Below are 25,818 nucleotides of genomic sequence, written 5' to 3'. Positions count from 1 at the left end.
TTACACCTTATTTCTGGAGAAAGCTGCTTTTAGATTACTGTTGCGTTAAATGCATTCCAAGTTTAGCAGCCTTGTAAACTGACACTGGAGACAAATATTACTTGGAAATTAACAAGAAGAGAAATGCCAATCCATTACAAACTTGGTTCCCTTCCCCCAGCACAAACACCCCCATCACACAACATGCAGTGGCACTCAGCATGTTGCACTGACCATGCTAACTGCACGTCTGCCCAGCCTGCATTTCTCTACACCGCCCCTACGCTGTTCTCAGCAGACCTTCCTACTCCTCTCCCCCCTGGATCACAACCACCCAGTTTGGCCGGACCAGCTAAGAGCCTCTGCACTGCAGCTATGACCATTCCTAGAGATCTGACTTCGCCGTAGTTGTATATTTGATGTGAAACCAGATGTTTCTCATGCAAAACCAAAAGCTCACAGAGCAAAATGCAAAGCAAGATGAAAGCCTACACTTTCAGGACCTGTTTACACCCCTAAATCCCCCTTAGCAAACTTGCTCCACCCTTGGATAAAGATGCTGTCCAACCTGTTTGCTGTGTCCCTGCATAAGCCAGCACCTTCAGGCACAGACAATGCCTCGACCTCATCACTTGCAAACTGGCACAGCCCCACCATGCTTGGTAGGGGCCCGCTGTGCGTATCTGACAGCCAAACAGCGACTCTGGCAGTTACCCGTTACTGATACCTGTCCCATACACTTCTGCTTCTTCCTCCCCAAGTTAAGTTTTCTGCTGTAGAACTAGTCTAATGAAGACTCAGAGGGAGTCTTTTCTATTCTCTAGTCTCTAGTATTTTCTAATTGCCTTCTAAGCACTACATACCACACCACTACCCTGCAGGGCGCTGGGGTTTATAACCTTCACATCTTGCTTTGACTCAGAACATCTCCACAGCCTCGTCCCCTACCCAGTAATTATTCTGTAAAGCACTATTAGGATTTCCATCTACCCATACAGCAAAAACTGTCAGTTTCCCGTCTTAAACATGCAACTATAGCAACATACTATATGCCTACACAGACAACTGCAGGCCTGCCTCTTTCTACCTCTGCTGCTTTGTTACAAAAGCAACTACTTAATTTAGTGAAAAGAATATTCACTAATCACCCCTACACCCCCTTTGAACGTTATGACCACCTTTTCCATACTTCTAGGAAGTTTTCCATCCAACTTTCTTGAAAACTTCTGCTTTTTGTTTTCCACCCCCAGCCTACTCATCTCCCAAGATTTACCAAACACGAGCTCCTCCCAACAGGCAGCTACCCTCCAGCACCCTCTGGCTCGATTCCTTGGAAAGAACAGGTTCTGCTGCTACTCACGTCTGGAAGAAGCTCCCAACAAAGAGGTGCAAAGCCACCTTCTTGCCCTACCTTGGGACTTCAGAGGAGACAGCTTACTGAGATAATTGCTTTTGGCACCAACACACACTGTCCTCGTTTCCACTTTCTCTTTTGCTGTTTATTCACTTTCTCAGCTCCCTCTTGAACCTAAGCTCTTCAGGGCAGAGATTATCCTTTAGTCCTTATGGAACATCTAGCATACAGAGTCCTGGGTCATGTTCAGGCTTCTGTTGATGTAGTATCTAGTCACTAGTCCTCCTCTCCACCAGATTAGAAAGACCAAAAAACAACCACATCTTTACAACTTCTTTCAAAAATGAAATTTTTCATGTCCATCTCAATCAGAACATCAGGAGCATTGCTGCTTCAACAAAATTGATTCAGTAGTTTGACAGCAGAGATAAAAACTAAAGTAAAACTATAAAACGTCAGTTTCCCTAAATGTTCTGAATGAAATAATGAATGCTAGAACCATGCTTTGTAAAGCAATCCTGTACCACCAGCTGTTTTCCAGCATCAAATCTCATGATCTTAAATCACTTCTTCAATAAAGAAAATTACCTTCCTACAGTATCATTAATTCCCAGTTTTAACAAATCTCTAATGATTTTAAAGAAAATTGCACTGGGCAAACATATCCTTTAAAAAAAAAAAAAAAAAAGTAGTCCCTTTACAAATAAATTACTTCAAGCCAGCATCAAAGCAGTCTTTATGTCTTAAAATACGTTTTGCAATACTCTTTACACAAGCCTCTGAAATTTATCAACATAGAAATTTTCAATATGAATCAGATGGATGAAGAGGCAGACAAAACACTACCTTTTTTCCTCAATTTTAGGTATCCTCATGAAGTGAGAGGTGATTTTGGAGTCTTTCTTCACACTTGGTTTTGCACCTTTGCATTCTGATGATGTAGCAGGAGCGATCCCAGGTGATTTTGTATGCAGATCGTCCTCTTTGAGGGAGTTATCTATTCCCTCAAAGCCTTCACAACCCTTGGCAGAAAATCGTGACTTCCTTGACTCCAGTTCAGCATCCCCATACTGAATTCTAAAAGACTTGTTTATGGATTTGGACATATTATTCTCCTCTCGCTCATCAAGAAAGGGACTTGTTTCTTCATCAGCCTCTGAGCCGTGACAGCTATTTTTAGAATTGTCTACATCCATTGGTGACTCTGGCTCACTTTCTTTCTCAAAAGCAGGTGAATCCCCTGAACTACTTGGGCATTTGCTCAGTTTCCCAGGACCCCCCAGATCAGGTACGCAAGCATCACACCCAGCGTCTGAAAGTGGGCTCTCTGGAACTACATCCCCTTCTTCTTGCTCACCCGTTAAACAGACCACATTGACAGAGTTGCAACTCTTCGGCTTTTGCGAATTGCACGAAGCCACTTGTCCATCTATCTCAGTGTCTTTTGAAGAAAGTTTTGTATTTCCCATTTTCAAAGATCGGCCCGATGATAGCTTCCTCTGAGTCCAAGTGTCACCGCTTTCTTCACAGCCTCTTTGAACCTGCTTGCCAGTTTTGTGCATCTGATCGATGTTGGCGTTTTTAAAGAGGTCTCCGGACTGCCCAACCTTCACAGGCTCTCTGTCCGAGATTGGATCTTTGTCCTCAGCCTCCCAGTTATACACGCTGCCTGTCTGAGGCAAATTTACGTGCTTTGCACCAACTTCCACAGATATTTTTTGATAATTTTCCTGGCAAACATTCTCTAGTTTTTTCACATCATGCTCACAGAAGTTTTCTTTTTTAACGGAAGTCATCTTGGTACTTGCTTCAGTATTGTCACTGTGGAAGAGAAGAAATTTAATGTCTTATTTCCAAGCGAAATTTCTGTACTTTTTTTTTCTTTTTTAAAGGGAGTCGTTATAAGCACACAATAGGAAGTACAGAATTTCACCCATTACGCCCTAAGCGAGCACTGTCAGGACCAACAAGTTTTACTGAAATGAAGAATGTACTCCAGTAATAGCCTATTTCCATGTAAAGGATCTAAAGAATGATAAATCAATTGATCACCCTAGTAATCTATTACAGTCATTCATTATACTTGTTTTCAAATCAAATCAGTATTAAGTCTTTTTTGTTTGTTTTTTAAGTATTTTCTCCAAATAAAATGTTCAAAGTCATGATCCTCCTTAACTTTATTTTTAATCAGCTAAATAGAGCAAGAGTAAGAACTGAATTTTATAGCTATTCCCTCAGCGCTACAAATTCATCTGTTATAAAAGCAGGACACAGTAACCCACAATCTGAACAGTGTCATATTCCTTCCTTATTCTTATAAGCAACCTCTGCTTTTGTATTCTGATTTTGGAAGATCTGTAATAGTACGGTATATTTAGACCTGAAAAGAAAACAATAAAAAACACATGAAATCAACTATTAGATTTTTTTTGTCCTGCACCAAGTCATATACAAAGAATGGAAACAAATATGTCCTAACAATTACAAGGGAAAACGCACTAAACTTCACATGATCTGCTGAAACTTCTCGGGAAGGCACTGACAAGTCGTTTCACCCCTATGTGCTAATCTTAGTGTCTGCTGACTGATGAGGAGAAATGTTAAGATGATATAGGAATATTTAAAAAAAAAAAAAAAGGCTAGTCTTGGTCAACATACCATTCGAAACAACATCTTCTCCTGAATATATTGTTAAAACATTTCATATGCAAACTAAGCATGGGGAAACTGGGTTATTGCCCAGTTTCCCCATCTACAATTAACAGGGAAATACACAAGTATCACACAATCCTAAATTCAGCAACTGAACATCTTAATGGATTCTTGAAGGCATTCATTTGCTTCACAAATGAACAGAACCTCTTCTAGAAGAACACTGGACAAAAAGAAAAAAAAAACAAAAAAAAACACAGCACCAGAAACAAGAAACAAAGGGGGCTTGGAATAACAGATGATAAAATGGAACTTATCCCATAGAAAAATTAGTTGGATGTTAGAGGCTTTCATATTACAATTTACCTTATCCCCACCACGCATTTGTTCCTGCACCAAAATTCTGATGAAGAAAAATTAATGTTATGTTACTGCAACCACCTCAATCAATGACTGGTTAAAGATATTGACAAAACATGTTGACAACTTAAAATGAGATAAAAATCTGAAAAAATGCTGTGTTCTAATTCCAATAGAATAAATTAAAATCATGCCAATAGTAGCCATAGGGAGGAACGCTAAGTGTTTACATGGCTGCTTAACTGGTTAAAACTGACTAGGCTTTAGTTGGTCAGTGAGGCTGGGGAAGGGCATTTAAAAGCAACACTCTAAAGGGAACCTGAAAGAAGAAAGATTCACTTCCTCCTTAAGCATCCTTTTAACATCTTTGCAACCGTGAGTCTTTAACCAAGCCCTCCATACTGCTGGATTAATCATATTCACAAGTTTTCCTGGGTTTTGTTGATCACTTTAGCACTGCTATAGATTTTGATCTCTAATTATTAACAAACACCAACAAAAAATAAAGTCTCATATTTATAATTGTAATGACAGAAGAGTGATATCTGATATATGTCTGGATCAGATAGTTACATGCTCAGGTATCTTGTTTTAATGTTATTTTGCAAACATAGCTCCTGACAGACTCCATTAATGGGAAAATATTCTCAAAACTTTAGCTGGTACCATTCAAAAGTAACACTTATATAATATCTTTCACTTGAATGCACATCTGAACAGCCCGTAATTTCTGGTAAAATTATATTAAGTTACATGTACTTATACTACAATCACAGTCCAACGAGATAAACCAAAACTGACTTTTGTCTGTAAACTAACAACAGAACTGAGAGATGAATACGGCCCAAATCCCCAGCTATTATTAAGTTATGTTAAAGCAGAGCTGTTGCCTAAGGACATAGCCTGATAACTGGAGCTAACTTGACCTAACGGCAGCTGCCACTGAAAGCAGCAGTCCCACTCTGCCTTCCCCTGCTGCACATTCTCACCTATTCCTTTGAGAGAGCAACCAAAACAGTGAGGTGGTTCAGAAAGCTAAGTCAGCAAAACAGTTTTTTTCAGTAGAGTCTAATTAGCTTTTTTAATGAAACTCTGTTGGGCAGTTATAATTAGGACAGGAGGCACGGTAAGGAACACAGCAGAAATGGGATTGCTTTTTTCAGTAGTCAGCTGTACCGGCAACCTGCACTCAGCTCTCCACAGGCCCACTCAGAGAACACTGCTCGTGAACAAGTATGTTGTGCACTTTACCTTGTAGACTCTGTCGTCTTGGGTCCTTTATTCTCCAGCCAAGTGGTAATTGTCCGTTGTTTACAAGCTGAAAAAACACAATCCACTACGTTATTACATGGAAAATGATAAAATTGCAACACAATTACATACGAATAAGACAACTTGTATTGGATTAAGATAAAAACATCTCCATTAGGTCTATTATTGCTAGCACAGGAAACATTCAGACACCAGTACTACTAAAACTACCTGCGATGCAGTATTTCATCTGTAACATAGCGAGCAGGTATAGCATTAAAAACTCCAGGCTTCTTGTTTTTATTCCCCTCCAACACATTTTAAAAATAAGGTTAAAACTGCACAGTGAATCTTAAGATTTAAAGAAATAGGAACTTGAATTTTACAGCTGTCATTATCACCTTTAATTATTGCCACCAATACAGTAAGCCCTGAAAGACTTATGCGGGATTTCAGAACGAAGAAGTGATAGTACAAAACTTCAACAGCAAAATCTGTTGAGGAGGCATCCTAAAACATCCAGCTGAGAACTTTATTTATATGTAGCATCCTGAGGGAGACTTAATATAAAGACTGTGCATATTACAAGTGACCACTGCTGAAAAAAGGACTTGTTTTTTTTCCCTTCAACCATAAACTGTTGATAAAGCCTATTGATGTTTACTCCCCTAAACAGCAACAAAACACAAGGGATGTTTCTGTCACGTTCAATACCAACCACATCGATCACATTTGTTTGACCTGCCTCACCTCCATGAGGCTACAGTTCAGACAAGCTTTCAATAGAAGAACATCTCATAAAATAATTATGCAGAGACTCTGGAGGGCTGGGAGGAAGAAAAAAACTCAAAGCAGTTATTTCACAACTGGAAAGTAATTTTTGTTAGCATAAGCAGGGTTTCTTTTTTGTTTTGTTGTTGTTTCTCAAACCCAGTTCTGAACATTTGGCAATTGGCTTCAGTTCCCTTTCTTTCTATTTGCCGGGTGAATTTACCTGCCTGTAATTTCTGACTTTCAAGGTGTTTCCTCACTGCCGTCAGGCAGGCAAGTAAAACTAGTTCCCCCGTTGCAAGAGTAGATTTGCAGAACTTAAAAACCAGTACAACAGATTTAGCTATACTGATTCACGGTCCCTAAGGAAAGGCACCCTTTTACTGCTGGAAGTTGCGTAACACAGGTACTTTAGGCCATAGGCAACTTCAGGACTTGGCTTCAGTGACACTTTCCCTAACAGCCAAGGCCTTGAATGCTTTTCCACAGCTGGCTGTCAAGTATTTTCATTGAAAGTATAGAATTTCTAGCACAAAGAGGAAATCTCCACGAATTATTTAAGTAATTTTAAGCTGATCCGAAAGAAACAATGGTGCAAAAACTGTGCCCACGTGAGACTAGGTCACTGGGGAGTAATGTCAAGAGAAATGTAGACTAAAGACACAAGCATACCTGCACCACGGAGAGGAAAAGGAGCAGCCAGATAAAACAGAAGGGATCCCCTCTTGAAATGGGGGATGAATAAAACCTCTCCAAAGGCAGCTAACTTTTGAGGTAAAAACTCGTGTGCAGAGAGGCACGCTTATTACCTAGCGCAGTAAACAGAAGCGGCAGCAGCAGCGGCACAGAACAGAAGGGCTCTGGCTCGCTGGGAGAAAACCCTCGGGGCACTGAAGCCTCACAGAGAGCAAACCCGTCCCTGACAGGAGCCCTCCCCTCCGGCGGCGCGGGGAGGCGGCCGCAGCCCCCACAGCCGGGCCGGGCCCCTCCGGCCCCCCCAGCCCCCCCGCCCCCCGGCGCCCACCTCTGTTCCCCACGGCGGTGCCGGGGCTGCCGCCGGCCGAGCCGCTGCCCCCGGGCCCCTCCTGGCGGGGGCCGGGCCCGAGCCGCGCTCTCTTCCCGGGGGGGTCCCGCCCGCAGCCCGCGCTCATCCTCGGCGGGGCCGCCTCCAGGCCGCCAGCGGCCGCCGGGGCCAGGCGGCAGCCGCCCCCCGGGGAGGGCGAGAGGACGGGGCGGCCGCTCCGCCCCTCCGCATCCTCCGCGCTCGGCCCGCTGCTGCCCGGCCGCAGGGAGCGGGGGGCGCCGGGCGGCCCGCAGCAAAATGGCGCCGTCACCATGGCGACCGCGCCCCGCCCCGCCCGCGGCCGCAAAGCGCGGCGGCTTTACGGCAGCGGCGGCCGCGGGCCCGGCGGCGCCATGGAGGGCGGCGGCGGCGGCAACTCCAAGGGCAGCGGCCTCGGCGGCCTCTTCGGCGCCGGCGGGGCCGGGTACTCGCACGCCGACCTGGCCGGGGTGCCCCGTGAGTAGCCGGGCGGCCGCCGGCCCCCCCGAGGCGCGGCCGGGTGGCGGGGGGCCGAGGGGCTGCCGGGCGCAAGATGGCGCCGCCCGCTGCCTCCCCTCAGGCTCGCGGCCCCGCTCCGTGCCCGGCCCCGGGCAGCCCCCAGGGGCGGGGGGGGTGTGGGCGCGGTGACCGAGCGCTTCTTCTCTCTTGCAGTGACGGGAATGAGCCCCCTGTCCCCGTACTTGAACCTGGACCCCCGCTATCTCGTGCAGGTGAGCGCAGCGCGGGCCGCGCTGAGGCGAGGCGGGCACAAAGAGCTGCGGATGCCCGCAGGGCTCCACGCCGCGTGCCCGGCTTCAGCCCTTGAAAGAATCGTTTTTTTTAGGTTGTTCCCACTAAAAGCGTACAGTGCTGTGGCATCTAGAAGAAAACACACTTTAATATAGGCAAGGCAGCTGTGTCAGCGCACTGCTGTTGAGCAGAAGAGGCCTTGCTCCCCTTCCTTCCCGCTCCAGGCACAAGGCCCAGCACGCCTTGCACAAGAGGGGCTGGCACACCCTCCCCCGAGCCCGTCCAACCCTAACAGCAGCCAGGAGCTCTGCAGTGCACGTGGATCGCCGCTCCGTGATGTGGAGCTGAAGCAGTTGACAGAGATGTTCAGCCAAAACCTGATACGGGCTCCACAAAGATATGTGCTGTCATCATAGCAGCCATAAATCTTACACTGCTTTTCCTGTGAAAGTGAAGTGAAGCCCTTAAGAAGTAAAACTTTGGGTTTTATTCCCATAGAATAACATGGCTATTGCACTAACTTCATAGTAATTAATGTGATAGCCTACAATCCACTGTGAGGAAAAAAAAAAATTCAGTGTTTCTTTTTCAACAATATTTACCAGAGGCTGAGTAGTTCAAGTTAATCCAGTAAGGATGCACGTCAATTATTTCATTTATTTATATATGGCTTACATTGTCAGCGAACATGAAATTTTGCAGCAGTAGCACTGAAGGTCAACCATTGCATTGTATCTGCTAATCTGTGCCTTTTGTTTCATGGCACACTGGGTCAATGCATCTTTTGTAAGTGGAAAGCTCTGAATGTGGTAGTGGGGGGTGTTTTTTCTATTTCTTTCACTAAAGGCTGTTCTAGTCAAAGCTGCAACATAATGTTCCTGTAACGGTAGGAAAAAAGGGATATGCCTCTGCTTGGAAGGGATTCACTGGCACAATTATCCTGCTTGCTGCTGTTGACTATTCAAGAAAAAAATACCAAGAAATTTAGACTTCAATCCAAAACACCCTCCAAAGTCATCTTATTTAGCTCTTGTATTTAAAGAGCATCAATACACTTTCAGAACACTGAGTGAATAGTTCTCCCTGGGAAAGCCAGTGTTTTTGTTGAGAATCTTTAATTTTGATCCTGCCCTTACAGGCCAGGAATGCTGTCCATAATGAAGGTTCTAGTGGTGGTACTTGTGACTTTAAAACCTACTTTCTTTGTTAATTCCTTAATGCAGGTGCGAACCAATGCCTTTTCTGCAATGCTTTTGTTTACTTCATCAGGCATCCACTATAAATAGGCACAACAGTCTGCCACAGAACTAGAGGGTGGATTTCCTAGGTTTTTGTCTGTGCAAAAACAGACACTACATACAGTGATTGCTCAATTTCCACTTTTTGGAGAATAGTAAAAGCTGTAGACAAATCGGTAACTAGCATATACACCACGTTTCTCCAAATATGTAGTTACAGAGGTGATAAATATGTTACAGGTTCAGTTTATTAATACTATATTCATAATTGTAGAAGCTGCATGTCCTTCTGTATTACGATCCACCCTTAGTGCCAAGTATAGACTAAGAAAAACAGAGTCAAATTCCTTGTGCCTGCAGTTGTGGTGATGCACCAATTAAAAAGGGGATGAATAATACCATGGCTAGAAAGCACAGAAACATAAAAAAAGACATGCTTAGGCACCTTATCAACATGTGTACATCTTGTTAGTGTCTCATAATGAAAAAAGTGCTTTGGCTGACCATACCTCTACCACATGCTAATTAGCAGCAGGTTTCTTAATCGGTTCATCTTTTTAGACTAATTAGTTTTGTAAGAACACAAGCTTGTCCCCATGGGAGAAAGACAACAAATGAAAAACTGCCAGCCTCATATTTTTCATGCCTAATCATCACTGGTTTTGAATGCATTCCTTGCTTTTCTCATTTCTTCACAATAGGTCACTATCTGAGTGCAGGGAAATACTTTGTATAGTACAAAGGCAGTTTTCCCTTTAGTGTCAAAGTAGTGGGAAGCCTTAAGCATTACTGCATCCGTATAGGCTGCTCGGTGAGGAACTACACAGACAAGAGGAGAGCCTTTAAAGTACAGTGGGTCTTGTATTGCCTGCTTAAAGATAATAATAATAAATAAGCAATTAGTTGTCAAAAAACACACAGAATATAAATTTCATGGGTGCCTGATGCCATTTATAAAGTTATGACATCTGGAAAAGAAAGAGCACTCAAATCAGTTTATAGTTTTGAAGTATTTCTGTTCTTACTAGAATAGATAAGTTGCATATTCCATTTGAATGCTACTGTAGACAACAGGTATCCAGAAATACTCATTGTATCTGCTTTTCTTTTAGAGCATTGCATGCATTAAAAAAAAAAAAAAATGCCTACATTTCAAAGCAGGTACACAATACAAAGTTGTTTGTTTGTTTTCCCCTGCCAGGATACAGATGAATTCATCTTGCCTACAGGAGCCAACAAAACTCGGGGTAGATTTGAGCTAGCATTTTTTACCATTGGAGGATGTTGCATGACAGGTAGGTGGTCATGTTTGTACGTTTTCCAACTGTCCAGATGGTACTGATTACAGCAGTAACTAGAGATCTTAAGCGTCTCATTCTGCAATCTTTATGTATAGTCTTGCATAAACAGCTATTTAACTTCACACTGTACACTTTGAATATTCTCAATGCCTGCTTCTGATACTGTCTTTGTCCATTTTCTCCTGGTAACGCCAGGGGCAGCATTTGGCGCACTGAACGGTTTGCGGCTTGGCTTGAAGGAGACTCAGAACATGGCATGGTCAAAACCTAGAAACGTACAGTAAGTGCCTTACTGCAAAATAAAAAGTTCATCTTGGTGACAAAGTTTTTTCTTCTAGCTCGCACAAAGATCTGAATAAGTTGCAAAAATAAATGTATTTTTCGTGTCTTTGGTCAGGACAAACGAGAGTTGGTATTTATCAACATCAAGTTATGAAACACTTTTAGTTATAAAGTTGTTCAGTTCAAGGTTTTTGCTTTTCATTTAGTGACAATCGGTAGGTTCCCTGACTTACGTTTAGTACATGAGACTAGGTTACTATTTCAAAATTTACTGGAAATCTACTGCAACATATAAAAACACTTACGAGTTGAAAATATTTCCAGAAGAAATGTAGTTTAATCTGAGATATTTCCCCCCCCTCCACATTTATTTAAGAACAAGTTCTCTGCATTCCTGAACTTTTCAAAATCAGAAAGTGTTTTTTTTTATTATTTTTTTTTTTTTTTTAAAAAGTGGGAGGAATGGGGGAACCTGCCTGGATTTGCATTAGAGATGAAATAACTGTCTGCTACTGAGCAACCATTGCATGGTACAGTTTTTTCTGGATCACAGCCTCCACGAACACTCATGGCGTTCCCACGTTGTCACCTTCTCTGATACTTTGAAATATTGCAATAAAACTGGGGACACCTTTTTCATGCAGTTTGCTACTCCTAGAGTTATTGGTAGTTTAGACACAACTAAAATAACAAGTGGCTGTGAGGAAGCCACAGTAAATTAGAGAAGTGAAATAACTGGGGAAACAATTCTCATTTTTCCAAAATACTTTGGAAAAGGGAATTTTAGAGGAAGAGTTTAGTATTTCACAGTACCATTTATACTAGCTGCACTCTTTTTAAACTATTGAACCTAAGTATTTCCACTAGAATTACATCTCTTGTAATGTTCTAGATAAACGGAATTGTATTTTATGCATTCATGATGAGCTGAGTCAGATACCTGTTAAGTGTGACTTTGATGGCTCCAGCCCAGCAGGTGGCAGTCAGTGCCCAGGCTGCTGTTTAGTAGCCCTTGCCCTTTAAGGGAAAAGGCACGTTGAAGGTCATCATCGTCTTGAAGCAGCATATTAAGTTCCATGTTTTCCTAGTCAGAGGCAGGGAGGTGACATGCATTTCTAGATTTCCTTTAAGTTTTATCCTTAATGTACGCTTCTTTTGAAATTTGAATTTTGCTACTAATCCCCCATCATCGGATAGCTCATGGTATGTCATAGATGTTAAAATTAGAATTTTCTCATCAATTCTAAGCTTATGGAATATTGACAAAAAAAAGGCTGGGGATTATAATCTCAATGAAATTATCAATACCCCAGTCTCTTGGGTGTTCTTCTGATTTCAAAGTGAAGTTTTCCATAATAATTTAGCTGATTATCTAACCACATTCAGAAATGGCCTGTGTCTGCTAATGAAAGTTATAAAAGAGGAAAAGTAGCAAGAAATGAACTCAAATCAGAAGGAACACAGTGTGTGATAGTGTCATTTCATTAAATGATGCATTAAACTCCAGTGGTAGTCAGCTGTCCAGGGCAGCACAGTGCCTGTGATGGTGTTACACTGCTGGGAGATAAATGTCAGTCACTTCTTCTGGCTGTTGTCTCTGTTCTGGAGACAGCTGAAACCAAGGAGAAGTGGCCTTGTGCTTCCATGAGAGTGTGCTAAGGGCTTGCTATCCCTCTAGTGCTAGTCCGGAAGCATACACGCAGAAATGTTCAGGGTACCTTGCTTTTGCTGTGTGCTGCCTTTGACTAGTGGAAGCACAGAAGGACTGCCTCTTTTCCTCCTGATGTGCTTTTTTTTCAGACTTGCTTTTGATATCTACTCCATTTTTTCCCTGACACACAACGCCAGTTTTACCTGCAGCTTCTGGAAGAGCACTCTAGCTTTCTTAGAGCTCTTCTACCCAGTTAAATCAGCATAAGCATATCAGTCATTCCCAATAGCTACATAAAGTCACTGCATAACAAACAAGGTACTAAGGTTAGAAAGGCATTTGTAAGGAAGAGATCGGACTCTTGGTATGGTGCAGGTCTGACTTGAAAGAAAGATATTCGTCTAAAGACTTGACAGGGATAAATATTTGCCTCGAGTATTGCATCCACTGTCATTTGTAGTACACATGATAGAAGAGATTGTACTACCGAGTTGTGTGCTTCTCAGCACTGCTTTGTTTTGGAAGGCTTTTTAGTTCATTTGTTCAGTTTTACTAATAAATGTGTAAACACTTTACACCTGCTGTCATAAACCCTATAGCATTAATTCAATGGCTTTGGATGCTCCTTCAATGTAAACACAGTACTAAAGCTTTTAATACCTTTTAAACTCCCTTACAGAATTCTAAATATGGTGACAAGGCAAGGAGCATTATGGGCCAACACTTTGGGATCTCTGGGTAAGTGAACTTGTTATTTTATGGGAAAGTAATTTATAAAGATGTAACTATTTGAAGGAAAAGTGTATCCTTCTAAATGTTACTTATGACTTCCCCCAGGAAAAAAGAAATGCAATGGTTCCTTTGAGACATGAGGTTGTTTCAGCAGACACTGGAAAGGAATTAAAGGCCAAAATTGAGTTTTAAGCACAAGTAGCCAGAGGCCTGTAATTAGAAAACAGTATTTTTAGCATATTAGAAGCAAGAACTCTTGCTATGGAATAACAAGAATAACAGAAAACTGTAGGCAATGCTTATTTGCTATTAAGTTTCAGTTAATTTTGCAACTTAAGGCAAAAAAAAAAATTGAATCCTTTTGAAGTAACCTTAACAACCTAAAAAGATTTTGGTCATATGAGCAATTGCCTAATGTCTGTCTCCAGTTAAAAAGTCAAAATGTTCTGTGAAAGTAATGTGATAGCAACTACAAAGATTTATCCTTTTATGGTGGTAGCTTAGAAAAATTGCAGATGATTCTACCCCACTTCAGATCTAAACATTGCTTATAACTAAGACAAATTGAATTACTACTGGTTAAAAAGGGGCAAAGAACAATCAAAAACCTGGTGTGAGAAAGAAACTTCTCTGTAGGCTGAGGTTGGGGAGAGGGGAGAATCACATGGTTTGCCTCAGAAAAACAACTTCTTAAAAGTCAAGGGAATAACTAATGCCCTAGAGAACAAACCCTTGGGTTTGTTCTGTATATTCCCCTCCTGCTCCCCAATCTTAAAAGAACAAATGAGGCTCAGCTACTTTGAAAGGAGAAAAAACTGAGGAAAAGAAGATACTTTGAAGTAGACTAATGATGGGACTCATTACACCATAAAGTGGTAATGGAAGAAAAATCATCGATATTTTAAAACAAGTTAAATCATACCATAATCCATTCTACAAATGTTTTAATTTTGAAAAAATACTAAGCACAGGCTAAGTTGCATTTATTACATTATTTTCAGTCTTATTTTTAAAGCGTAGGTTAGCTTGCTGCTTAACATCAACTTTTGAGGCATAATGTAGAGGCCATGGCTAGAGACGGGATCCTGGACTACGGCAGGCATGACAATTTCCATAGGGGATGCCTACTGCCTAGTAGTTTTGTCTCTTTTTTTTTTTTTTTTGTGAGGGAGCTTGAGGTGGGGATTTTCTTTTTCAACTCTAATCAAAACATGTCTGAAAGATGAGATGCAGGGACACTGCAGTTCAAGGTTCATGGATGAGTGACACATTAACAGTTTCTTTCAGCTGTGTTTGAAGAAAGATTACTCAAGAAGGTATTTGTGCATTCCAGTAACAAATTGTTATTTTCCTTGTAAAGCATGAGCTCCCGAGTCACAGGGTTAAGCAGAACTGATATTTTGGGAGTTGGTTTGAGCTCTGCCTTGTCCTGGTTATGAGACATCTTTGAAAAAAGCTGAATTATTTTTGCATATGATTTCACTTCTGCAGTATTTCTGTGTCTCAAATTCCTTTTGTCCCTACTGACAATTTTTGTCATTCTGTTCCTAAGGAGACCCACAATATCACCTGGGTTAATGTGGCTCCTCCTTTCCCTCATTGTTTATACGACATGCTACTAAGACAAGGAAAATATCATTGCCTATGCTGCATGAAAAAGATGCTTTTGTCTCATTGACTTGAATATGGTTGCTTATGAAGAACTCAAAGCAGAAGGAAGGATATTAATTCTTGGACGGCCAGGGCTGAAAGTAGCAGTGTCTTTTTCACTTTAAGACACTGACCTACTCCTGTTCTTTGTAACCGTGAAACATACCACAGGACTCCTTGTGGGTGGATGGGGGAGCTTCTCCTTTCTTCAGAAAGCCTAGTTTATATGTGCGTACGTACTGGAAACCCATGCATTACACCCTGTAATCCTTCTGGGACAGTCCTCAGAGTTTTCCCGAGCCTTGGGACAAGGCTCTCATATGAGGCAGAGGTGAAGTAATCGTAAATGTCAAATCCTAAGCAATGTAATAAGCATATATACAGGAAACATAGGCCATTGATGTCCAGTCCTTGATACCATAATCTGAACGCTACACCTAAAAAACTTACATTATATATATATTATAGCTTAGTAGTGTCATGCAGAGGGCAATGTAAAGCCTGCCAGTACGGAGTTAAACCTTCAGAAGCTTTATAAAACAATTGGAACTAGGAAAATAGGCTTAAGCTTCTGTCAGTGCTTTAGATATTCTGTTTGTTGGGTCTTGAGGTAGCATTTTTCATGATGTCTAGTACTAATTTCTACTTTATAACCAAATTACAGCTAGAGAAGGAAAGATCATCTGTGGAAACAAATAGGTCTGGCATAAAAACCACAGACAGAATTTTGGTAGAGGATTCTCACCCTTTAAGAAAAGGGAAGAATCTACGTATACTCTAAGTATTTACACTGACCCTGAATTCTAAGCCTTACATCTCAGAGAATGGGACTTTTAACGTGGCTTTCTTAATGCATTTCTTTTCCAGCTCTACTTTACAGTGCATTTGGAGTCGTCATTGAAAAAACACGAGGTGCAGAAGATGACCTGAATACCATAGCTGCTGGAACCTTGACAGGAATGCTATACAAAAGCACTGGTAGAGTGACAGAATATTTATAGTTTTCCTCTTGTGCTTTATTCTTCTTTTAAGATTATTAATTTTCTTAAATACTGCTTTATTGTGATAATAGAGAGTATAAAAATGGTTCGTTAGGCACAGAACTGGAAGGTAGCTGTTGCTATGTCACTTGCAGCAGGTTTCACCTTGAAGCAATCAGGTTGTGTTCTGTATATTCCTCACCTCCCATCCCAAACCTCCCCTTCACTGTGGATGGCAACTCCCATTCCCTTATATCCACTAGCAGACTTGAGAGTGTTGGTTTTTATTCCTGCTATACCTGAACAACATGGCTAAGAATGAGCTGGGTGTGCATTTTCTATGATCTCACTATAAACCTGAGTAAACACTAGGCTGTTTATTCAGTATATAACAAACAGAGGCTTTCAGGATTATTGTTAGGTCTGTGCAAGTTAGAAAGAAAAGGAACTTGTATGAAGTGCAAGTTTCCCATCAGGAGTCTTAGCTACATGAAAAACATTTGGGTTAGGTCTCAGTTATTTGCTAGATTCAGTGAAGTTAAGTATCTTCTTTCAGCTAATGGAAATTATTTATTTATGCAAGTAAAGAAAAAAACGTAGGTTGATGCTGTCAGATTGAGGTTAAGCAACGACCAGATATATTAAAATAAGGTGAGACTGTGGCCTTCTCTAACCGTAGATGAAATAGTGATATTTGTCCAGTACAATTCTAAATAATTTGAGACAGAATTACTTTTGAAATGAGAGTTAATTAAAACCACTTGCAAGGAAGGTTGAAAAAAAGCACACAGTAATTCAGATTTAACACTTGAGAAAAGTTTTTGGTAAAGCTGAGTTTTTATAGATTCACATCATTAAAATGTGCAGAAAAATCAATATATTTGTAAAGATATAACTTAGTTGTTTGTGCAGCTGTTGCCTTATGGTAGGACTCTACTCTTTGCATAGTGATCAAGACCAGCAAACAATGTTATTTGAGAACAGCGTGGATTTAAGGTTAGCTGGCTGATGAATACTGAATTGTTTGCAGAAGAGGGGGGCTGAACTGCTTCAGCAAAGCTTCTGCTAACACGTATTCCAGGCTCAACAATTGAAGAAATGCTTTTTTTAAGAGGAGTATTGGGTACCACAGATTGACATTACCATGGGAAAAAAATACATGAGTTTTAAGTATCTTGGTAAAGGTTAGATTGTATGTTACTGAGGAGATAGTTTACAGCTAACCCGTGTGCTTTTGCATACCTTACTGAGCCTTAGTGCCTTAGAAATATTCCTGAATGTCATCTGTATATATAGAACAAGACAGCATGAGAAATCTTATTCTCTTCTTCACCTAACCTAATGAAAAGCAAAAGTAATTGGCTTGAGCAGTCTTGTAAGTGCTAGCTTGTGCACTTACCCTTGCAAGGACATATAGCTCTCTTGTAATGTTACTTATTTGGAATTTCATGAGTGATGTGTCAGATTGCCAACAACAGCAGGATAGGTTGGCAGTATCGAATTCTAACATTTTCTGTACAAAGTCATTAAGGAGAATTGCCGTCTTGCACTCCAGAGGAAGCTTCCCCCGTGCCGTTCAGAAGTACAGAGGTGGCAGGATGTGAAGCCTCTTTTGGTGCTGTGTAACCATGCATAACTACTCCTGTCACATGCCATCATCTGACATAATAATTCCTTCCCTGAGCACAGTGGGACTTCTGTTTTGTAACATAAGATCTATTGAGGTAATAGTCACACTGATAAAGGTAAACGTAGTGAATAAGTTTGTGTTCATTACAGTGTTGTATTTCAAGTATGCCTCCTACTTAAGGAGGAGGAGGAACTAAAGGCACAGGAACTAAAATGTATTTTCACCATATATAGGGAATTTGAGTGGCAAAGTAGATCTTGAAGGTAAAGCCTTAATTCTGGAAGTGTGAAAGATATCTACAACTGTTTGAGGAGCTGAATTCCAACCTTATTTTCTTCCTTCCCCCCCTTCTCTGTTCTACCCATCTTGCTTTTTCTCCCATGCTTCCTTTCCTGTCACCTTATACCAGAGTGCCCTTCCTAATTCAGTATGGTAGAGCTTCCTTTTAAAGCTACACCTTTACCCAGCGTCAATACTTGTATCTAAAAAGCCTGAAATACTTAGAGCCATATGCAAATGATCAGTTCATATCTGTGGTGTATATTAAGCTTTTAATCATGGGGTTTTGTGGAATGCCATGTTGTGTTGGCATTAAAAAAGAAAAATTGGAAGGCTGAAATATTTCTTATAAAGCCCTCATTAGTTTAGTGACAGCCAGAAGCTCCCACAAACACCCTTTATCAAGTCAAGGCTATTCTGTAATTCAGAAGGGGTGGACACAGAGCTGGTAGAGGCAGCGTTGTTCAAGCACTCAGAGTTTCCACTTCCATCATTTCTGTTTTGTAAAGAGGTAAGGAATATGTTTAAAAAGAAACCGTATAAAGGAAGGCAACTTTTTTTGTTATGACTTCCTGGCTTGTGTTTAAACATAGCACTGATGGAACAAACATCAGCAATTCCGCTGTACAGAAAAAAAATCCCCTTTTGTGTATAATACAAAGCCTCCCTGAGACTGAGTTTCTGAAACTGGAGTGATGAAGCCTTTGGTGAGGGGGATGAGTGGACAGAAGGAAAAGATTTCTTGAAGGCTGAAATTTGTTGCCCCAAACTGGTCCCAGTTTTCACAAGTTGTCCTTGCAGAGGTGTTAATCATTACCAAAATACTATATAGCCATTGGTTTGCAAGCAGTTTTGTGCAAAGCTGCCTAACTCACACAGCTTGTGCACAGAGGTAAAAACACTAAAAAAGCCTGCAGTGAGGACTGTGGACGTTCTGCCCTCCTGTGTTCGTTGGAAGCAGGGTTAGTCACTGAAAGTTCCCCATTGCAAGTGACTGAAGCAGCTCAGCCCCCGAGGCTTCTGATGGGCCTGCAGTGAGTCAGGCGCTGTCAGCTCACCACAGTTAGCATTAACATGGAACCCATCTCGGGTGTGCCTTAGGTGAACAGATGTGTTGAAAGCAGAACTAGTTAGAGGAACCTGGAGGCAGCACACCTCTAGCTTTCACACTGGTTTGAAGTGAAATTTAATACTAGGATTATTGGCCAGCTTTTATCCCAAATGTAGCATTACCGAAGTACAGCACTAGCTGGCTACACTAAACCTTCCACTTCATGAAAGCTACACTGCAGGCTCCCGCCCTGACTTTTATCCAGAACTCTCAGTTTAGGGGATGGATGAAAAAAAAAAGTCTTTTTGTTTCCTTGTCAGTGGCATACAAAATAGCATTGCAACATAGGAAAACTAAAACAGGATTGACTAGATGGCAGTCTGATTCCCTAAGTCCACCAGGATGGCTTTTCCTTTTAATCAGACGTTACTCTTTATTCTTCAGCTTCAAACCAAGGTAGAAATGAAGGTCTGTTAGTTCTGCCAGCTTAGAACAAATACATATTTAGCTTTTGTATATATATTCAAGCTCTTTTCTAAATCAAACATCTTTCATTTTCTCATTGTTGTACTGGACTCTGAAAGTAGCAGAACTCAAAGGTCTGCCTGTCTCAACTGCCTGTCTCAACTGCCTGTCCCTGTGCCCTCTGCCACTTATTCCCCCTCACCCATCAGTGTTGCACGTGGTTCTGGCCATGTCACAAAGGTACAGGTGGGCGAGGATCCTACCCGCCTTCTCTGGCTCACGGTATTGATCCGTCAGGAGGAAAGATACCGAGCCAGGTGGGACTTTGCTCTGACCCAGGGTGACAGGCAGTGGTTTCTCACTGAATCTCCCGACAGGGAGTTCACTGAACAGAAAAATTAAATAACCGTTAACTTTGATCTGAGCATTACTCAGGCTGTAGCTGTTCTGTTTCTTAGATATTTTTTTTTCCATTGGACAGCAGAGGAGATAGGAGCAAGAACAGACTAGTCCTTTGGACAAATTAAATTATTTTGTTTACTGTACGTCTGTGCAGTAGGAAACTAGGATTCCTCATGCTTTTACACAGCATATGGTACATCATTTAGTATGAAATGGTTCCATCTGAAGAGAAATGCATGCTGGCAATAACTGAAGGCAATAGTTGTCCTTTTAAGACCTCAGTCAATAAATCACTAATTAATTAAGAAGGGTTAAATATTATATTGCTAGCAGTAAAGTCTAGACAGAACTAAAGATCAGTGTTGTGACTGCAGCAGGTAGGAGTTGAGGGCAGCTGGGTAAGCTAAGTACATCTACAGCTGTAAGAGGATCTTCCCTTTGGGTTCAATCTTTTCCTTAGGGCCAGACAGGCTTCTCCCAGTTCTGTTTGGGAAGGTGGGGGAGATGGGAAGGAGCTGTTTGCAGACTGCTGTAGGTATGGCTCTGGGATATCTTAGTTTTCTGCGTTATTTGGAGAAAAGCAAGTAAATGGCTTGCTTCTGAACTTAAGCTTTATGTCAGCCACTTTAGAAATGAGGAATCTCTGTTAAAACCTCCTTTAACATCATAACAAGTCTATAGGACTATTAATCAAATGGTGCCCACTGAAAGGATTTTGATTCAGGTCTGAAGTGAGCAAGATAAGGGCAAATTCCAAGCAGATGTTCAAGGTAACAGCTTGTCAAGGCTTTTTTTTTTTTGGTTACTTGAGAGTTCATGTCCAACAATATACGTGGCCATTGAGTCAGCGCTGCCATCTGACCAGATCTGCTAAGCAGAAACAGCAAACGAAGCTCTCACTGCTGCAGAGATCTGCAGGGTTCGTGCTGCCTTTTGCAGTACCCGCACCGGTCTCCTGTAACTCAAGTGCTGCTGGCCTCACTCAGTAAGATGGAATTTTATTGCATGCCATACAACTTCAACAGCTTTAATAGCTATGAATTGTAAATTGAATGGTAAATGCTTCCATTTTTTCCTAACGTGGCCTTCTCAACATGGTTGCTACAGGAAATCTCCTCACTTTCAGGCTCTTGTTTCTGTGTTTTAACCGAGGTACTGTCTGAGCTGCAGCGGTTTGAAAATAGAACGTTTCTGTGCAATGTTTCTTGCTTCTGAAAGGAAAATTATTACAGTTTCCTCAGTAATTCCTAAACCCACAGACTTGGCCCACGCTTAAAAGATTTCATTAAATTATTCCCATGGAGCAACAGAAGGAAACTCCTAGAGTTTTCTCCTGAAATGGGACCACCCACAGATGTTCAACAAACATTTGTCAGAAGGTTCAGAGCATCCAGTTAGCTACCACCGCACTTCAATTTGGAAGCAAAGCTGAGGTTGCCTTGTACATCTGGAAAATCAACCCTTTTAAGTCATTTTAGAAATACTTTTGTTGCTAGAATCCCTAAAGGAAGGGAAGCTGTTTGCATTCTGAGTATCGGAGGGAAAGGCAAAACTAATCATGTTTTAGCTGTTACAGTGCTTTTGTATGGTAATATAAGGGTCTGGGTTTTCAGTTAAGGTATTTCTAATGTTTACCATTGGATGTTCTTGCTTTAAATACTTCAGAAAGTGATAGTGATGTAACACGTTCTGAAAATAGAGGCAGTGAGGTCCTAAAAAAAGATTTTGTCCTTATGTTATTTGACGTAGGTCATGGTCTTCCTTACTGTGAATCAAATGCAGTGTTAGAAGTGGCTCCTGCCACGAGAAATGCAGAGCTGTGCTGTTAGAGTGTGGAGTCACTGCAGTCTACTCTGAAACACTTCATAGGGACAGAACTCTGGTGGAAGGGAGCATCAGATGGTCCTTCAGAAAGCCACAGCTTCTCAACTGCTGTGAAAGCGGCCCGATCTCAAAAATACCTGCTTTCACAAGTGTCTGTCAGCTGGAACTTTATCTTACTCCAACATGCAAGATTAGAGGCTTATAGCCACATTTCTAGCAGGGTTTATCAAGGCAGACTTGGTATCTGAGGCTTGCAGAGGCTGACTGTAGAGGAGGGGTGAGAACTTGGTCTATCGTGGAAACACAGCTGAGATGGGAGTGGAGAATTTTATTTTTTTAAACACAAGGTAATCTTCTCAGAGGGCTTAATATTTCCTGCCCAGCAACTGGGCTGCATTCTGCAGTGCATTGCTGTTTGATGTTTGCCACAGACCTGGAGGTTTTTACTCAAATGCAAATCTAACCAGTTGTGGAGAGGAAAGTTCTTTCTTTAATCTTTTTTTTTTTTTTAAATTTACTTTGGGTAGCTCAGAGACCAAGTTACAGGGCAGGTTTTTTTTGTTTGTTTTGTTTGTTGTTTTTTTTTTTTTTGTAAAACTTCATAGCAGAAACAGAGAACTTGTTAAGAAACACTTCTCATGGGGTTCCTGTTCTGATTTCTTTCCAAACTAACTCGTAATGCATCTAATATGAACTGCACAAGGTTATTTTCTGTTCATGAAAGGCTTCCACTGAAACATCTTCAGCGAAGTCATAGGTACCATAAACTGGCTACAGGAGCCACAGATTGCTTTAGGCCTATGCAGTTGAAACTTTTTAAGTGGATTTAGGGTTGCCATCCTCACGTGGTGTACTGCTCATAGCACAAAGGAGGTGTTAAGAGGTGTGTGTATTTCCATATGCTGAAGCCATCTTAGCAGCACTGTGCCCAAGTCTGTATGGATGCTATAAAATGGCTCAGCTATCCAAATTAAAAATATTTCTCCTAGACAATCCTAACTTCCCAGAACCTGAAACAAGGCTTCATCAGTCTCCAACCTACCTTTCTTCCTTAGGAAGAACACCATTTCAAGGTGAAAAGAGGGAAATTAGACCTGGAGGTCAAGGAAAGGGCCTACAGAAACAGCCATAGCCCTGTACTGCATTGTGCTCTGTGAGGATGTTCATGTTTCACACATTTCCCTGTATAGCTGCGAGAGGGTAGGAGCCCTCTTTTGGAAGTTTCTTCCATGAAGAATTGCTACTTCACATAAACAGCAGAACACCAGGCTCATGTTTCATTCATTTTTCCCCACAAAGTAACAAGCATTCAGTATTTTTACAGGTAATCCCACACATCAGTGTTGCACAAAATGTCCTTTAAATGTCTCCTGTGGCTTTTTGCCAGAAGCTGTTTGCAGCTGGATTATCCTGTGCACACCATTGTGTACTCAGCTGCAAGCCCTTCATGTGAAAAGACTTTTTGTGCAACAAGCTGAGGATGAGTTACCAAAAGCAGGCACCTATATTTGAGTCCCCCTAAAGCCTGGTTTAGGCAGGTAGGTACCGAAGTGGCACGGCTTTCCGTACTGCTCGGAGCTTTGCTTAGAGCTGTTGAGCTCTCAGCAGTTAGGGCAGCAAACTCGTATCCCTAAAAACCCAACCCACAGCCAGCCTGGCAATGAAGCTTCCGAGCAGCGTAGCCAGCTGCGACCTCTAGTTCCAAGTCTGAGTGCTGCTGTGCCCTCTGCAGCTTCCTGGTTTCGCTGCGTGCCCAGGCAACCAGAATTGCTTTAACAGCTCCACTGACATCTATCTAACCTTGCAACACACGTAAGGCTGCCTCAGTGTAGCTGCAGCCAACAGCTTCCTGCCTCACTACAAGCCTAAAGGAAAACCTGTGAGACAGTTTATGGGCCATAATTGGGAAGGGGGGGTAAATCACCAATTGCTGGGATGCATTTCCTTTCAAAGACTGAGCAGCTTGAATCCCACTGTCAGTTTTGCCAATAAAGCAGGCAGGTTTTATCTAGCTGTAAGTTGAAACTGTCCTTGTCCTATATACTGTACACATATCTGGCTTGCTTAGTTTGGGATTGATAAACATTGCAGAATCAAAACTCAGTGAATTTTCCCCAGTGTTGGAGGCTCAAGTGCTCAGGTGTTCCCAGAACACACTGCTAACTGCACACAGCCTGACCAAGGTTTGAGTAAGCAGCTTTAAGAAACATGTTTGTCCATGTGACTCAGTTTTTGCCATTGCAAGGTGAGTTTGAAGATGAATAGTAATAAAAATTGAGGAAGTTACCCAGTGCATGCCCTAGTAAATTCTTGCCAGTTGATCCCTTTCATCTCCGCCTCCCCCTCCACCAAGCTCTTAAAATTCCTAAAACACAAAAGCAGCGATAGGCTCTGTCTGATGGCCCTCATGACTCTCTAGTGCCCCAGGTTATGTCTACAGCAGCTCCTGTTGTGGTCAGTTATTACTGTGTGAACTGCTCTGTAGTGCTTTGCTAAGGCCACAGCGCCAAAGTCAGCAGGAATTTGACAGGCAGCCAAACCAGCAGAATGAGTGGGTGGATTAGGGAGTGACCTCTCCTGAGCTTGGGGGCTGGTTTGATGGGAGGGTGGAAGTCTCACAGGTACCCTTGCTGGAAGGTTACTCTAAAAAAGCAAACCGGTGTTCAGATGTTTCTGGATTTGGACAACTTCCTGGAAGTTGCTGCAGTTAACCATTTCTTGGAAGCCAGAACTCTGAGTTTTAATCTTTTTCTTTGTAGGTGGAGTACGTGGGATAGCACGCGGTGGTATCGCAGGCCTGACGCTCACTGGCCTCTACGCTCTGTATAACAACTGGGAGCACATGAAGGGCTCCATAGCCCGGCAGTCACTCTGAGCGGGGCAGCCAGCGCTGGACAGAGAACACGGTTGCAGTCACCAATCAAATCAGTTGCAAGACCTGTCTGGTGCCCCTTCCTATTTTATTTACAATTAGCGTGAAACCAAGGGAAGCTACGCTGGGAGGAACCTCTTGACACCATTTGGCTGGACTGGCCCTTTCCCTCCTGCCAGCCGCTTGCTGGAGGCAGCAATATTTGTTGGACCGTGAGTGAGCAGAGTGGCCACCAAGATAGAGTCTCCCTGACATGCTCGCCAGCTAGCCCTGGGCCAGAGCTCCACAGCATGCTCCAGTCCCGTAGCTGTACCTGCTGCTCGGTTGGGTGGCGTGTCCCACCCCAACAGCGCCGCCTAATAAAGTCTGTGTCCGTAGAGCTGCACTGCACTCCTTCAACACCCAGAGCCCCAGCAGCGGCTGGCACAGGGCAAGGCTTGGCACTCATGCAGCTCAGGGTAAGCTGTTAAAAGGGATACTGGAATTAATAAAAAGGGTGGTACTTACGCAACACTTTTTCCTATACTTTGCTGTTCCTGCTGCTAAGACAATGAGGGGCTGTTCCTTAATTTAGTTTAGAAGGACTGCTGGGATACAGTCATGAGGGAGTTGGGTGAGAGGAAGTGAACTAATGGGTGATTGTCTCCTGATGCACGATGGTAGTGAGGCATACTGGGCAGGGGCTGGCTGACCCTGCTCCCTGACTTGTAACCAACACAAAAGTAGTTGGTTTTGGGTGCTGTGCCTGAAAGCCAGTAACTGTTGCAAGACCCCTGTCATTGGGTTATAAAAACGGTTAGGCCTTCTAGGACCTTAAAACTTGTTCAGCCAATAATCAGAAACCAAGACACAGAAGTGCTACTCTTGTTTTCTATTACAGGATTTATAATTAATGCATTCCCTTCTACCTCCCTAAGTAGTATTGGTAGGTTATTGGCAAAATAGATAGATCTACATGTTCTTCAGTGTTGAAGCAAAAGCAGGTATGAAGTATTTTTTGCAGATGAATTGAATGGTGAATTGTGAATTAATTTGCTAGTTAAAATTATTGTATAAAAGCTGTTTAAGTTTTTAAGTAGGGTAATTAAATAGGTCAGAGATAACGCAAAGGTAAGGGAAAAAGGCAAGAAATGTACTGTACTGCTCAGTAGATAGCGTAATGCAAAACTTTTGATAACTATGATATACCCAACAAAACAGAAACAATAGGGCAGTAGAAATAAAGTATAAGCGCTTACCTTTCTTTCTCTCTCTGTCAAGAAACCTTTCTTGAGGAGGAAAGGTCTGAAGACCACCTTTTTA

At 42.1% G+C, this 25,818-nt stretch overlaps 2 protein-coding genes and 1 non-coding gene across 4 annotated transcripts in view; 2 read left to right on the top strand and 1 right to left on the bottom strand.

Annotated features, from left to right (window-relative positions):
• The window catches only part of PARG (poly(ADP-ribose) glycohydrolase), a 64,375-nt gene extending 56,653 nt beyond the window's left edge, over positions 1 to 7,722 (bottom strand). For both annotated transcript variants that reach the window (XM_027460657.3, XM_027460658.3), the window contains exons 1-3: positions 7,392 to 7,722; positions 5,597 to 5,663; positions 2,180 to 3,154 (exon numbers count right to left, since the gene is read on the bottom strand). In XM_027460657.3, the coding sequence (XP_027316458.2) occupies positions 2,180 to 3,154; positions 5,597 to 5,663; positions 7,392 to 7,704 (1,355 nt within the window). In that variant the 5' untranslated portion in view covers positions 7,705 to 7,722. The remainder of the gene's footprint in view (positions 1 to 2,179; positions 3,155 to 5,596; positions 5,664 to 7,391) is intronic.
• Positions 7,723 to 7,724: 2 nt separating this feature from the next.
• Positions 7,725 to 25,027, top strand: LOC101794888 (mitochondrial import inner membrane translocase subunit Tim23). The gene is made up of 7 exons (XM_027460661.3): positions 7,725 to 7,886; positions 8,082 to 8,140; positions 10,599 to 10,692; positions 10,894 to 10,978; positions 13,311 to 13,369; positions 15,881 to 15,991; positions 24,404 to 25,027. Exons 1-7 carry the CDS (start codon positions 7,784 to 7,786, stop codon positions 24,517 to 24,519), a joined length of 627 nt encoding a protein of 208 aa, XP_027316462.1. The 5' UTR covers positions 7,725 to 7,783; the 3' UTR covers positions 24,520 to 25,027.
• Positions 12,483 to 12,680, top strand: LOC113844071 (small nucleolar RNA SNORA74). Its single transcript, XR_003498214.2, has one exon. It is a non-coding gene; the product is annotated as a small nucleolar RNA SNORA74 (small nucleolar RNA).
• Positions 25,028 to 25,818: the final 791 nt, after the last annotated feature.

The sequence above is a fragment of the Anas platyrhynchos genome, chromosome 6, assembly GCF_047663525.1.
Source record: "Anas platyrhynchos isolate ZD024472 breed Pekin duck chromosome 6, IASCAAS_PekinDuck_T2T, whole genome shotgun sequence".
NCBI lineage: Eukaryota > Metazoa > Chordata > Aves > Anseriformes > Anatidae > Anas > Anas platyrhynchos.
The sequence above is the reverse complement of the archived record's forward strand: the minus strand, read 5'-3'. Positions and strand labels throughout refer to the sequence as shown.

What these genes read in the sequence shown, in the direction of transcription:
- LOC101794888 (XM_027460661.3), top strand. Translation starts at nt 7,784, where the DNA reads ATGGAGGGCGGCGGCGGCGGCAACTCCAAGGGCAGCGGCCTCGGCGGC. An exon ending in CAACACTTTGGGATCTCTGG is followed by an intron (nt 13,370 to 15,880) that starts GTAAGTGAACTT and finishes TTTCTTTTCCAG; the next exon opens with CTCTACTTTACAGTGCATTT. An exon ending in AATGCTATACAAAAGCACTG is followed by an intron (nt 15,992 to 24,403) that starts GTAGAGTGACAG and finishes TTTTCTTTGTAG; the next exon opens with GTGGAGTACGTGGGATAGCA.